The 15,764-nt window shown below is 30.3% G+C and overlaps 1 protein-coding gene across 1 annotated transcript; it reads right to left on the bottom strand.

Moving 5' to 3' along the window:
• Window positions 1–390: 390 nt before the first annotated feature.
• On the bottom strand, window positions 391–15,562 carry LOC125077138 (carbohydrate sulfotransferase 11). Its single transcript, XM_047688954.1, has 4 exons — window positions 15,075–15,562; window positions 14,370–14,627; window positions 12,211–12,415; window positions 391–2,608 (listed from the first exon to the last, which is right to left on the bottom strand). The coding sequence occupies exons 1-4, from the start codon at window positions 15,321–15,323 to the stop codon at window positions 2,379–2,381; spliced, it is 942 nt and encodes a 313-aa protein (XP_047544910.1). The 5' UTR covers window positions 15,324–15,562; the 3' UTR covers window positions 391–2,378.
• Between the last annotated feature and the right edge of the window lie 202 nt (window positions 15,563–15,764).

Here is a 15,764-nt window from a genome sequence, read left to right as displayed (position 1 = left end):
CGGAAAAATATTAATGATTTTATGAGAAAATGTAATTTTCATAGCATGGTACAAGGAACAAACACAAACTTGTTACTCCTGTTACTCGACTGCATAGAGTCAGTAACTTCTTTGTGGGGCAATGTATACAGTTCTACAACAGGATCCCAGAAAGCGTTCAAAATGCTTCTGTTGCCTAAATTAAAAAAAAAAATGTTTAGGAACGCTTGTGTGCGAAAGGTTACTACGCAAGTGAGTTTATGATTAATAGCACACCTTGGGAATGAAACGATCGCCTCCTGGCTATTTCTATTAATATTCAATATATGTATATAATTAGTTTGACAAAAAAAAGACCCGCAGAGTTTCTTTTGCCGGTTCTTCTCAGGTAAGGGTGTTTAGTGTAGTGTTTAATTTGACTATCAATAAGTAAGTGTAACGCTTCTATATTTAATAAAGGAATTTGAGTTTGTATACTGAACCGATTTTTTATAACTCATTTACATTTTAGCCCGAAATAACGGTATCTCTAACACAAAAGGTGAGAATATTACCCGTTCACCTCAAAACTCAATTTTAAATATAATTTATAAGTTAAAAAAAAAAAACCAAGTTGCTATCAAACGGAAAATTTTGGGTCCACGCGTTTTATTGGACTTATCATCGCAAATGTTTTATTGATTTAGACACTTTTTAGTTTCTCAATAGTTTCCGACAGCAGTTTCGGTCGCGTTCTTATTTACTCCATGTCCTTTTATGTAACGAAACGTGCAATTACACGGTGATACGTTGAGTAGTTAAGACGTGTAAACGTAACAAACAAAAAATATTTTATTATAATATCAGTTGATATTCCTCTTGGAGAAATAGAGGTTAAAATATATATAATGTAAAATTAGACCTGACATAAATGGTGTAATACTAAACATATATGTTATTTGTTTAATATTATGCTACACGATGTAAAAAAATATAAAGGCTTTAATAAATTGGTCCGTGTTGGGCAGAAATATTCCCACCGAAATACAAACACAATGAAAGTTATTAAGATTTAAACCAGAAAATCAATCATATGAAATGACTTCAAAACACTTGGTTACCACCAAGGCTTTGTGAAAGCCCCTTAGTGTACGTACCCTCACTCATCGTACATACTACTGCCGAGCGGAAATACTTAGTTACTTAGTATACTTGGTAATTTTAAAAATTACTAAATATGTACATAAAATTGACTGTAACAATTGTCCTCTCTTTTAAATCTTAATAACTTTTATTTATGTTTCTTTACTATAAAAAAATCTGTACATTATGTAAACAAAAATGTATAAAACTGTTTAGTGCTTACTTTACAAACAACAATGAACTATGTACTCTAAATGTAACAAACATATGTATATACAGCGTGCAACATTGTAAATGATTATTACAAATTCCAACTAACAAAATTAACGTAACATAAAACTCCTTAAAAAAATTCTTTAAGGACCTCTTAATATTCGTCTTTACTGTTTGCAAAAGGTCGTATGTACAGTAATAATTTCCACTTTATTTAATATAGTATATACCGTTGTAACTGGTATATTTATAAAGTATTTTTTTGAGGCATGCAATTCATAATGTAATAAGTAACACAAATCAGATCAAGAGCAGTATTCAATTGGAACTACTATTGACATACGACCTTTTGCACTAACAGTAACGCATCATGATAAAACTTAAGCACGGCTTTACCTCTGAATGCTATTTGCGGAGTGATTAATTAAACAATGTTTTGTCTCTTTCTTTGTAATGATAGAAGAAAGGATAAATAAATGTTTATCTGAACACCCGATGAAATACTATTTATATAAAGCCGTTATTACCACATCACTAGCAATTAAGCTATCGAAGTAAATATTTATGAATCTAATCAATTTACGACAGTTTAAAATATCTATATATTTTTTAAACTGTCATATAATTTATAAGGTATCTACATTGATTTCAATAGTGAAACCAACATAAATAAATAATAATAAACTTAAATAAAACGATGACATAAATATCAGTTGAAAACAACTGCATAAACAACATACAAATCGCTTTTCCACAAAAAAAAACTCGCACTTCGACGTAAAGTCGATTGTGAAATGTCAAAACGACGTATGTTACAAAATTGAGTATAACACTATTGAACCATATATCTAAGATACAAATATCAAAATAGAGTATCACTGCATGTCAGTTTCCAACATTTTACAATCGATTCGGAACCATTTCGATTGCATAGTGTCGAATTTGTTTCTCGTGAAAAGTCTTTGATCTAAACCCAAGTTTAGTTCATCCAAGAGAGGACATTGTTCCTTCCAATGCTCATATAAAAATGACCATAGAGACGATAATCCCATGATCATACCCATCTACCCCAGATCGAAACCAACTATATTATCTAAATCGTAGTTAAATATTTTATAATCGTACTTGTATAATTTGTACAATTTCCTTATCAGAGGTAGATCTAGTTGCGAGAAATACTTGCGTAGTTTTTCAGAGGTACCCGAAGTGCGTGCCAGACGGGGGAACTGAATCTGCGACGCGTTTATCGTGTGAAGAGCCAGTAATGAGTCATCCAAGAGGGTTTCATATTTACCTGAAAACAATATTGTATTAGTACTGTTACTTCTACTTATCTTCATTTCTGGAGAACATTCATAATGAGTCCATGTTATTTGTTGAAACTCATGTTCAGAAGGAATCCCATTAATTGAAGATTGAAAAACCAAATCAGATACCATGAGAAATCGGAGATACTTTTCGGGTTCAAAAGCGCGATATTCGCTTCAAATCAAGTCAAATCAAAATAAACAACAAGGTACAAGGTATTTTGAATCATCATTTAACAAACTATTTAAAGTAAAGCTACGGTTCGGAATGTAGATTCTACCGAGAAGAACCGGCAAGAAAGTCAGTAGTTACTCTTTTCTCAACATCTAAAAATACAGTCATGTTAGTTAAATATAATTATATATGTATGTTATGTCTACCGCCTGGAAGTCAACAAGGATTAATTCCACGCTTAAAATGTATGTGTCCTGTATCCATTAGTACAAATAGGTTCTATATATAACATTAAACGAATATCTAATATTCTGTAAACATAAGTTATGAAAATTATGAGCCTTTGTCACAATAAATATTATTATATATTAAACAATGAACACAAAGTTATGATAATTGTTATCTTGTTAAATACAATTGTACTGCGTATCCGTGTTACAGCTCAAATATTACTGCTAACGTAAATTATTGGTACATAAATAGAAACCGTCACATTTATATATAATTCATCTCGTGCTCGGAAAGAAAACATCTTGAGAAAAACAGTAGGTATCGGGTGAAAATCTGCCACATAAGTAAACACAAACCTGCATTGATGCAGTGTGGTGGAAAAAGCTTTAAACATTTTCCTTCATAGGAGGACATTAACATGCTATTACTTAGATAAAAACACTATTTGTCTTAACGTATTTATCGAGTAATGCTAGACATGATTCGGGAAGAATGAACTGAATGAACGAAAAACTGTTTTATCATCTTGGACGCATCGAAATAACTTCGTTAAGCACATGTCGAAAAATCCTTAACATTTACTAATAATATATAATACAATAGCAAATAACATTTAGTTATCAAAATCAAAATATACTTTATTCAAGTAGGCTTTTACAAGTACTTTTGAATCTTCATTTAACAAACTATATAAAGTAAAGCTACCACCGGTTCGGAATGTAGATTCTACCGAGAAGAACCAGCAAGAAACTCAGTAGTTACTCTTTTTCAACGTCTAAATATAAATTGTAGAACAATACGAAAATGCGCAACTCGAAATAGACGTGACGTCGCACCATCATCAGTGCAGCAAGAACAAGATGGATATTGTTGTTTTTCATACATAAAAAATTAAATTTTATTTTATATAGAAAAGTTAAAAAGAAAATGAGTAACCATCTATTTTCGATAGAAAAAAAATTGCAAATATACGATTCTAAAGAAAATATGAACACTTAGTATTAAATAGTTACGACTATGCAAATACCTTTTGAAAGCAGACGACGAGAACGTTTAAATTAAATGAAAAAAGAAGAGTTCGTACATTAAATATATAATTTAACGCCAATTAGTTCTACTTTCACAGCTATAACAGAAAATCTAGAAATCTAGGCGATGGGTACTTTGATAAAGCAAACATGCAAGTAGTTAAATAGGGTAAAATTCTGGTTACACCGGTAGTGACCTTATTGAGGGCAGTAGAATAGGTTGCACTTAACCATATACATTTTATGTCATTGTAATGACAAATACAAACACAGTGCTTAGTTTTACTTGACTACTATATGGTAAAGGAGCTTAGTGTATTTATTTATAGCCTATTCCAATGCAAGTAGGAATAAAGAAAGACAAATCTTAAATATACATATTTCATACGCTTTGCTAATAAACTCAGCTATATTGTGCACTACTAAGAGTTTATGATGATATGATTAATACATCTTCGTTTATAATACAACACTGTTATACTTAACTAGTTAAATCCACTTTAATTTTACTTCCAAAATTTCGATTTCAAAACGCCATTTTTCCGCAAATCCATAGTGAATATAATTATATCGCGTCAATTTGCTGTCACATTACGAGAAGCTCGATAGTGCTAGAAGAATACCGAAGTATTTTGAATACAGTATCAGGAGGGGGGGGGGGTGTTGGTATATTACATCTTTCAAAAACAAATGAGATGAGAAGTGAAATAACAGATAAACCAATGTTTACACATGACATAGAACACAATAGACATAACGCAGACATAAGAAGAGAAATAGATGAACAAAAATATAACTTTGCAAATCGGCCGCTGTTGAGAAATTCTTGACGATAAAAAATAGAGCAAAATTTACTTACTGGCCCAACTCGAGATCTGAAACCAGATTTATAAGCTTGCCACAAATATTAAAGACCATCCAAGAATTTCCCTTTTTTCTACTATATTAAATATTAGTGCCGATTCTGTTTATGATATTGATATTGCTATTATATTATATTACGTTGGAATTATATTCCTCTCAAATTTAAACCTCTGAACCGAATCTGATGAAATTTAGTATGAAGCAATCTTTACCTCAAGAACGTATTAGGCTACTTTCATTATTTATGGCTAACACCTGACGGCTAACGTAAGCGAAGCCGCGGGCAACAACCAAATTAGAATATATTAATAAACTAACGAACCAGAGTTGTTAACGCGAACAATGAAAATTTGAAAATCCTATAATTACGATAAAAAAAAAATTGATAAAAATTAGAAAAGAGGTTTTATTTCCAATTATAAATCCAAAAGACTCGTTCTTAACCATACACGAAAAAATAAGCAATATTTTATTTATAACTGCTTGAAGTCGTTACGGAGACCTTGAAGAATTTTAAAGATTTTTTTGTACACTCGAAGCTAGGTTAGCGCGCCACTGGCAAGCTATCAGCTCGCTAACATTGTTATAATTCGATAATATTACTTGTTATTTAATGTCCAACATCCTTTAAGCTCGGCACCGACTTCAAACATACATGTAGAAATTTTTAAATTACTTTGGTATTTATAAAAAAATTCAAGATGAAGAAATCATGACTAACATCTGTCGTCGGGGTATTCGTATAGTCTTTGAATACTTAGTAATGTCAGGTCAGTTTTGCTGTGATAACTCAAAAGCCTATCTGCGTCATAATGACAATAATGTGCGTTTAACTCGAATCATCATTGCCACGCAGTCGTGCTTTGTACATTAGCTATTAATTTTGATTAGCATTTACTTATTAAAGTCATCAAAGTAAATAATTCTTATGTAAACTATAACTAATAGACACAGTACTAACTATATAAACAAATTTCAATATAGAATACGTGAATCCAAGCTTTGTTTATCTTTAGATGTTCCACCTGCCATTGGAATATACAGAAAATTGGCACTGAAATTGGAAAAAAAATGTTTCTAGTTATTATAATGTTTAATTGATAGAGGATCCTCTTTACTACCATCGAAGCGTTCAACGTGCGGGAGGCGCACATACGTGTTTTTTTAATATGTAATTAGTATTAATTATACCTAGTATAGGTACAGTGGTAAATGGGCCATCTAAACTGGTAAATGGTTAATGGTCACCGCCGTCCATAGACATGAGCACTGTAACAAATATTTATCATGTCTTGCATCGTCATGTGCCACAAACATTGGGGACTTAGATGTAATGTCCCTTCCTCTTGTAGTTACGGTTGCGTATTACGAACAATCCTGCATGCTCTCAGGGACTTCTCAATGACGACAATCGTAATTTTAGTAGGTGTGTGATGAAATCCCATATAATCCAGTTAAAGAAGCTTGGTTAACTTTCTAAAGGTATCATATGCATGAAAAAATCCTGAACCGACACACACATACTCCAATCTTCCTGATTATTAAGGCTATCATAAAATATTCTTTCATTTAAATATCGTGCGTGTAAAACTCATCATCTTCATCATATTAAGGATAAAACTTTGAATACAAAAGTTTGTTACAATAAATATATATCAAGCAATTACTAATCTGACACTGAACAGACTGCTATTTCCTAGGCAGAACAAAAACTTGACCCAAATATTTAAACGATATAACGAATTCACACTTCACTTCACGCAAGAAGCACTTCCTTTAAAAAATAATAAATAAAAAAACAATCCTATCCAAACTCTTAGTTTAAAATTTGCTTACGTTAAACATGGGGCCGCTATTTTTGTTAACTCATTAGCTTGCGGTACCTGTTAGTACAGTCGGCGTTATAAAAACCATAAACATCCAATATTAACCTTCGTCTTGATATTTGGCAAAAAAAAACACGAAATCTTAATAAATTTTATTTAAGACAGGATTCGGAAATTCAGAAAGTCAGGTTTATAATTAATTATATCAAAAAACATCAAACACATTACATAACATAAAACTATTTAAATGGTTTCGGTTGTTTTCACGCCCAACGTACACTAAATTATTCGAAACTACTAGTCGCCGGCGGCTTCGCTCGCGTTAGAGGGGATGGTCAGTGTGTGTTAGATATGAAAATTTCATCAAATTCGGTTGACTGGTTTAACCTTGAAAGAGCAACAGACAGACATACTTTCGCATTTATAACATTTGAATAAAACACCACCCATTCCCAAGACAAGTAATTGATTAATTTATATTACTAATTTAATATTATTTTCTTTGACAAAGGATAGTGTGATTCAGAAAAACGAATAAAATAAACCACGATATCTATCGATACATATAAAAACTAATAACAATATTAGAATATATGTATTGTTACGTCCCTTGTCCCTTTAACAATACTGTCATCAATGATATCTGTCATTTAATTATATGTCGTATAGGAATAATTTATTAACATATTATATTATGTTTTTTAATGATATACCTGCGTCATAATTTATTCGTGTGATAAGATACATAAAGTGATATTATTATATAATAACGGGTTGCTTTATCTCTGTATCGAGTAATATTTAATAAATTTAATTTTTAGTTAGTAATATAAAAAGTTTTTTACAACACGTAGATATTTTTTTTTCCGTCTGTACAATCAAAATTACCGAATCCTAAGTAGTGATTACGACGCAGTATAACCGGTGTGCTATAGAACTAAATTATGTAAAATAACAACGCAACGAATTACTACAACCAGTATCTTTGGTACAGCGTATTAGTGGTATTAGCGATCATAGATTATCTTAACTAATATTATAAATGGGATAACTCTGTCCTTCTGTTACGTTTTACGGTTAAACCACATAACTGATTTTGATGAAATTGAAAATACTAAACAAGCTTAAATAAAGGACACAGGTTACATAGGCTTTTTAAACCTAAAACCTAAGAAACCCTCTTACACGCAGAGGCAGCCGCGGGCGATAACTAATTAGTAATTATATAATACCAACGTACATAAATTTAATTTTATAAATTACTATTATTTTATTGTTTAAATATATTTTTTACGATATGTATAATTATGGTTAATAAGTACTAAGCTATTCATGGTATATTTGTGTTTAATTATTTCATGGCGATGTCGGCGATTATTCTCTAACATCGTGAGGAAACCTGCATAATGTATCAGCTGATTATTCAGCCACACATGTATAAAAAAAATCACACCTGAGCATCTTGTTGGACTAACTTCCAAACTTGAGGACAGAGAGAAAGTGCCGGTCCCGAAGGTTCAGCAGAGGAACCTTTAGGGGCAGTTGAGTTTATAATACGAAAGCAATGGTACAAAAAAAATAATAATCATACCAATTGATTCTATTATGTATTCGTTATTAACCGCGGATTCTATTAATAAATTTTTCATATTTTAAGTTTAGCAGTGCGATTTTCTAAGAATTCACTTCGTATCTCACTCGTAAAATATTGACAACCAAATTACAGTATATATGCAATTTTGATATGTGTCTCCATTATGTGTCAATTTTGATAAATGTATACATTTTATAATTATTGTAGTCTATTTCACGTTCTGACATGTCACGCTCGTTTACAGCGGTGAGATTCGAGCTTCTTTTACAGAGAATTAGAATAGCCTTACAGTTTAGCCGTTTCAGTTAAATTTATATCCATAATATTTATTAATTAATAATTTATCGCATTATAAAATATATAGGAAAGTTCATTATAATATGAAAATTCAGTGGTGCTTGCCTGGGTTTGAACCCGAAATCATCGGTTAAGATGCACGCGTTCTAACCACTGGGCCATCTCGACTCTTGTCTTTATAATTCATCTCGTGCTCGGCGGTGAAGGAAAACATCGTGAGGAAACCTGCATGTGTCTAATTTCAACGAAATTCTGCCAAATGTGTATTCCACCAATCCGCATTGGAGAAGCGTGGTGGAATATGCTCCAAACCTTCTCCTCAAGGCGGAGGGGGCTTTTAGCCCAGCAGTGGGAAATTTACAGGCTGCTAATGCTAATGCATTATAAGATGCTCTATATTGGGTTTTTTAGGCACAGAAAAAAAGAATAAGAGAGTGATATAAATTTAGCTTTAACTAAGAGTAAACAATAATGTAAATTAATTATTTTATTCATAAGAAACCTAAATGAACATTATACGTAATAGCATTCTATTTCAGTGCGCTACTAGTTAAGGTAGACGCAACATGACCGTCAGTTCTGAAACACGGTTTACAACACATGCAAAAGATTTTAATCTATCATATAATCGTATAACAAATCATATTTAAACTTCCTATTGTCTATTTAATAATCTTATCTTAAATATTATCAAAATTATATACACTCAAACGTCAACAGTGAATTGGTTTGACGGCCGCCTAGCGTTAAAATGTCGCGGGATCGATCCTAAGCTATTGTCGTCCCCACTTTTAACAAAAGTTATAAGCTTAAGTGGTAGGGTAAATAGGAATACTTGATAATATTATCATTAAGAAGGCATTCAACAGTTTTAATCATTTCCACGGAACTTATTTCTGTAGTCATTAAATGGGTATATCTGCATTGTTAACGAATTGAACGAATGATACCAAGGTTTTTTCTAGCGGCCATTTTATATGAAAATTAACAAAAAGCAGACACGTATCGTGTGTTTCATGTAGGCAATTTTAATTTAATTATTATATTTATCGGTATTCTATTAACGTAAGTTATAAAAAAATATATTTTATTATTACGTAACGAATATATATTATATTTTATCGGTATAAAAGTTGCATTCTTGCAAATACAACACACGAATGATCGGACTTATCTCAGAAGCAATAAAGTTAACACTATCAAAAACGCCGTCTAACCGTCTTGTTATTTTAAACGTAATTTAAAACGTTTAAAATAACAAATTTACACTGACTCCTTGAACTTATCTATTGTCGTAACGATCTTAACAAAAATTAACGTTATTTGAGTCGTTTCTAACTCACCAGTATTCAGTACAAGTGGAAGTAAAGCTTTCATACTTCGAAAACATTGTATTTAGACGTTGAATCGATCTTAAAATTACACACACATAAACAAGTAATCCTTTTACAGTATTAGTGGTTTGAAAAAACAAATCCGTTTTTAAATCGTGATTTAATACTATAAATCCGATCTCAACTTAATGTTTATTTTGGTAATTAACAGATAACGTAAAACATAAGTTATGTAGCGATTACAAAGGTTACATTAAGAGTATATGTTTATATTCGTAAATCAACCTTGTGATTCTTCATTAACAGACATGGAATAAATTATTGATAGCCTTGTGGAAAAAAACTACGACGTTTGTTTTGAGATCCTATAAATCATGTATATATTGTATTTTTTGTCTCGTTTTCGCGTATATTGGATTTATATAATCAGTTATTGTACGGCCAAATAGCACAACTTTGTATTCAATGGATCAGGGTAATAATGTGCAAAGCACATACCACCACGTCTATTCACTATTTCTGCGAATTGACTTTGTAAAGGGTGGTGGATGTGTTATTTCTCACACTGCTAGTGTGTATAAGGGAATGCGACCAGTTAACACTTGGAAGTCTATTTGCTCATTTACCTTCTAAAAACAAATTAAAAAAAAATTAAGGTAAAATTATATTTAACGGACAGATATTATGTAGATACTTCCATATATATAATTTAAAAACAAAATATATTTTTTAATTGTAGATTATTAGGTCATTCGTATAAAAGTTTTTTGTATAAAAATTCGATTTGCAAACTAATAATTTTTCTTTTTTAAGATTTTAATAAATATTAATAATAATTTATAATAATTTATGACAAACAGCAGACAACATACATTTCATTATTAATAACGATACTGTACATAATATTATTTTCTGAGGTTTTACATAATGTCTGTCATATTATCCATTGTGGCGACATGAATTACTACGACTATAGGTATATTTAATCAAATTAACTTTAGGATAAGTTTGGGAAACGTTACCAGTTTACTAATAACGAAGAGATGTCCAAAAAAAAATAAACCACTATTAGTGGACTTTAAATGTAATTTTTAAGTAAATGTCGTGAAGAAACTAGAAATACTTTTCGGTACACTTCCATTGAATTCCAAAAAAACTAGTTGCGTAAAATCTGCCTAATAAGTTTGAAACTTAATCTTACAAGTAGTTTAAATTACATAGTAGAAATGAACCAATAGTCATATGAAACAATAATATAATAGGTATATCATCGATTAAGATATTAATTAACAAATGAAGATAAAAATAATATTAGCTCTGTATAGCAATTCAAAATATTATTTCACCTTCGACCTGTATCATTACTTTTTTTATTAAATTGACACAAATAATCTGTTTCACGTCATAAAGATACCATGTGATACTTATCTATAAAATTCGGGATCTGATCGCTTATAAATTACGAACAATAAATTGAAAGATTTGAACTGAAGTCGAAAGGGATTAATAGGAAATGTACATAATTTATAGCGACGGATTTTATCAATTCAAGGCAAAATTAACAAATTTATTGCTCTATTTATACTATCGTATCTTTATATTATTAACTAGCTGTGCCCGCGACTTCGTGTGCGTTTGAATTTAATAAAAAAGCGTGACTTTATTATTATTTTACATATAATTCTAAATTAAAAGTAGCCTAAGTTACTCCTTATTACATCAACTTTCTGCCAGTGAAAGACCCGTCAAAATCGGTCCAGCCGTCTTAGAGATTAACCCGAACAAACAGACAGACAGACATACAAAAAATTGTAAAAAAATGTTATTTAGGTATATGTACCGTGTATACATACATATGCATTTAGTTAAACGCGGTTATTTTAATATTACAAACAGACACTCCAATTTTATTATATGTATAGATTGCCTATATTCTTTAAAAGAAAGACGATTAAATTTAACCATGCGAACTGTTTTTCTATTTTAGAATTTTGATGTATTTAAAAATTCTCAATAATTTTGTAACTGTATTGCAATTTTGGTCATTGTTTTATTCCGCTTAAATGATGTGAGAATTTCATATACAGATTAAAAAAAATACAGATAATTTACGCATACTACGGTTGAGTATAATTTGAACCAGTCAAAATATTATATGTCAAAATATTATATATTAAAATTTTAAAACTTACATATTCACACATTATTCTCACAATAAAAAAAAAATTAAAAACACTTACCAACTAATGTATATTTAATAAGGCATGGATGGCAAAGGCTCGTTATTGGTTGCCAGTGTTCGTTGTTCACCACATCAGCCAGTTCTTTCGACCTATTTGTCAGGAACAGCGCGAACTCCTTAAAGGTGACGTCATGCCCGTATTCCAAGGACTCGTTTGATGGGTTCTCTCGGAATGCCTTAATGATTCTCTTCCCGACGCGATCCTAAAATATACAAATTTTAACTCAACTCGAAAATAAACTGTTTACATACTTTAAGCGACTACTCAAATATCGACGGATGGATTACATGGCGCACTGACTTTGTACGAGTAAAATTGATTCAAAGTCAACCTAACAGAAGAAATTTCCTAAATTCCTTTCAGTTTAAAAAAAAGATTCTCTGTCTGAAAATAAATTACACGTTTTTAGCTGAAATATACCTGTAATAATAACTTGCCATAGTTGAGTCAGTAGTTTCATAAATGCAGTAAATACGTAGACATGACTTAGATATTACAATATATTTCAATCAATTTTTTTGAATCAACCCAAAAACGAAATGAAATATTTCATTAATTTCATTTCGTTTTTGGGTTGATTCAATTCATTATTATTTTATCATGTCAAATTATTTGTATAATCTCGACTAGCGATCATAACATTATTTTTACATACCCAAGTTGTTTTTTTAATTCCCACGAGAACATTTACGTATTAACTCGGACAATGTCATTGAAAAGAAATTTCTGTTTTTTCCCAAAATTGGACGGAGTTATGCATAAATGTCCCAATCTACAAAAACTCTAATAATAATAAAAGTTATTAATATTTTAAAGAGGAAATGAATATAATAATGACACTAACTCTAACTGTTAAACTGTGATGTTACGTATATTATAAATGACATTTAATTATTATTTTAATAAATATAACATTGATATTATCTTTTAAGCTTTAATACTTTTGTTAATGGATCTGTGTGTTCGAATTTGGAATATTTCTGCACACGACACGATCCAATTAATCGTTGGCCTTGTGTTTGGTTTGGATAGGGACTAGTGTTTTGGGGGTAATCGTAGATTTTCTAGTCGATTTTTTTTATATACAACTAATGAAATTCTTCTCGAATGATTCAACGTTCCGAACTTATTATATCTTGACATTTAATGTAAACTGATAAAATTACATAAAAAATCCGAATTTATTACAAACTTAATTCAAAGAGTTCACTTGTGTCGGACCTATTGCCGACGGTTGCAAGCATTAGATTCTTTTTGTTTTTAATTATAACATAACGGGCAAAGGACTTATCCTTTGAGCCATTGATTTAATTTGCTATATCTATTGAGGTTATTAAAACAAGATTACGTGCATTCGAAATTTAAAAAAAGAACTTTGTACGTAGGTTTACTTATATAATATCTATGATGAATAAGTATCTATGTAATATGGATTTATTTATGTTACTTGCTTTTTTAAATATATTTCATTATTTAAATCTAGGTGATTTAGATAGATACTTTAAATGGCATTTGTACTTATAATAATAATTTTAGATGCGATTTTATCGTAAAATATAAATTATCTTTAAAATAAAATAAATTTAATCAACTTTATTTAAATTACATATATAATTAATGCACCTTTTTAAAAGATAAGACTAGCCTGTTTCTTAATACTTAATTACTATGACGACTCTAAAAAAAAAAAAAGCAAAATTTTAAAATGTTATTTTTATTTTATTTTATCGTGATAAAATTTATCCTATTTGTGATGTTTTGATCATTATACTTTAAATTTAGAATATGATCAGTTTAGTAATGTCAAAGAACTTATTATCAGCATATTCTTAAAACAGATTAAAGATGTTTTATATGTGATCAGCATGCAACCAAGTTAATTAGTTAGATGGCAGATATTGTAGTGCTTTAATTGAAGAAAATTGCCAAGAAATGAACTTTAAATTTTTTAATGGACTCTATATATATATAAATGTTAATGAGAACTTAATTACAAGCACAATGGAGAACAGCCTATGGCCAAGTTTATTGGCACACTGGCATGTTTGGGTTGACATAGTTGTAAGCATATAACTTTAAAGCACAACTACTTATATATAATTATATTTTATACTGGAATCTTCTCCCAAATGGCCAAATTATTATACTATACTTACTTGAAAATATTTAGCACTCGGAAGATCACCTTCAAGCTTATTTCTATAAGCAGATAATAATCTTTCAAATGGATTCCTAACTATTATCATTTTTTGATAATTCTCTAGCATGATGTCTCTGTCTTCCTTCGAAACGGAACTGAGATTTCTGAACATTCCAGGAGAATGGGCAAGGCTGGCTGGAATGGAAAGGACATCTGTGTCGTTCCATTTTCCTGCCAATATCATGAGTATTCTTTTCCAATTCGTACATGCTACCTTTAAAAATTAAAAAAAAAAGTGTATTCACAACTTAAAATGGCATTCAAAATATTCTTATTCATATATTCAAAAAATGAAGTGTAGTTTCTGTGTAAAAAGTAAAACTAATTTTGAAAATATAATATAAATTGTTAAACAAAATATAGTTGTACTTCTTATAATTTATTTTAATTATTTCCAAAAAATGCTTTAGAATAATGACATATTAAGTCGTTTTTTCTAAATCCTTTTCCTGTATTCTATTCTAAATTTAAATTTTTAAACGAATTTAGAATATTGTTATATTCTAAATTCGTTAATTAAGGAAAGAAACGAATTTTTCAGCCAGTTACTTATGTAACAAATAAATAATAAGTTATTTCACAAGTTCTCCGGAAAAAACCTATGACGTTTGCGGTAATTACTATTTGAGCTCTGACTACTTGTTTACCTTGACCATCTTACCTTTGGCACGTAGCAGTAGAGGAGTTTGTGATCATCATCCACCAAAATGTGTTCCAGTTGGCTTGGCGGCAAATCATCAAGACCCCATTTTAAAGGGAGTCGACCGCACGTCTCTTGAATAAGTTCCTGGCGCGCCAAGTTCAAGGACTGGGTCAACTCCAAAGAATGTTCGCTTGTATGCTCATTATCATAACCATTAACGCAAAACGTAATACAAACGAATAACACTATAATTCTTGTGGCATGCATTTTTATCCATTAGAATTTCAATGCAAAATAAAAACTTTCGCGAATCACAACTACTTTTTAATGTGGGGCACTTGAAGATTTAATCATACGTCCTACTATAATTGAAAAACACAATATTTCAATAAATTCTGCACTGTTTTACTTATAAAATAAGTCTCCATTTTCATAAAATCAAATTCTAATGTTTTATAAAATCGCGAAAGTTTTGCGATTTGTTTTGCAACACACAATCAACACAAACGACGTTGACATTTCTACTAAATTCACGCACGATTCACGAACCGAGTATTGTGAATTGAGATTTGAAAATGAGAACCAGTGCTGCCATACGATAAATAACCTATAATGATAAGCTTAAAAATGTTAATAAATTATTATATATTATTAAACATTAAACAAATGTTGGAGAAATATGTATTAAATTAAAGTAAAAGTAAAGTA

The sequence above is a fragment of the Vanessa atalanta genome, chromosome 3, assembly GCF_905147765.1.
Source record: "Vanessa atalanta chromosome 3, ilVanAtal1.2, whole genome shotgun sequence".
NCBI lineage: Eukaryota > Metazoa > Arthropoda > Insecta > Lepidoptera > Nymphalidae > Vanessa > Vanessa atalanta.
The sequence above is the reverse complement of the archived record's forward strand: the minus strand, read 5'-3'. Positions and strand labels throughout refer to the sequence as shown.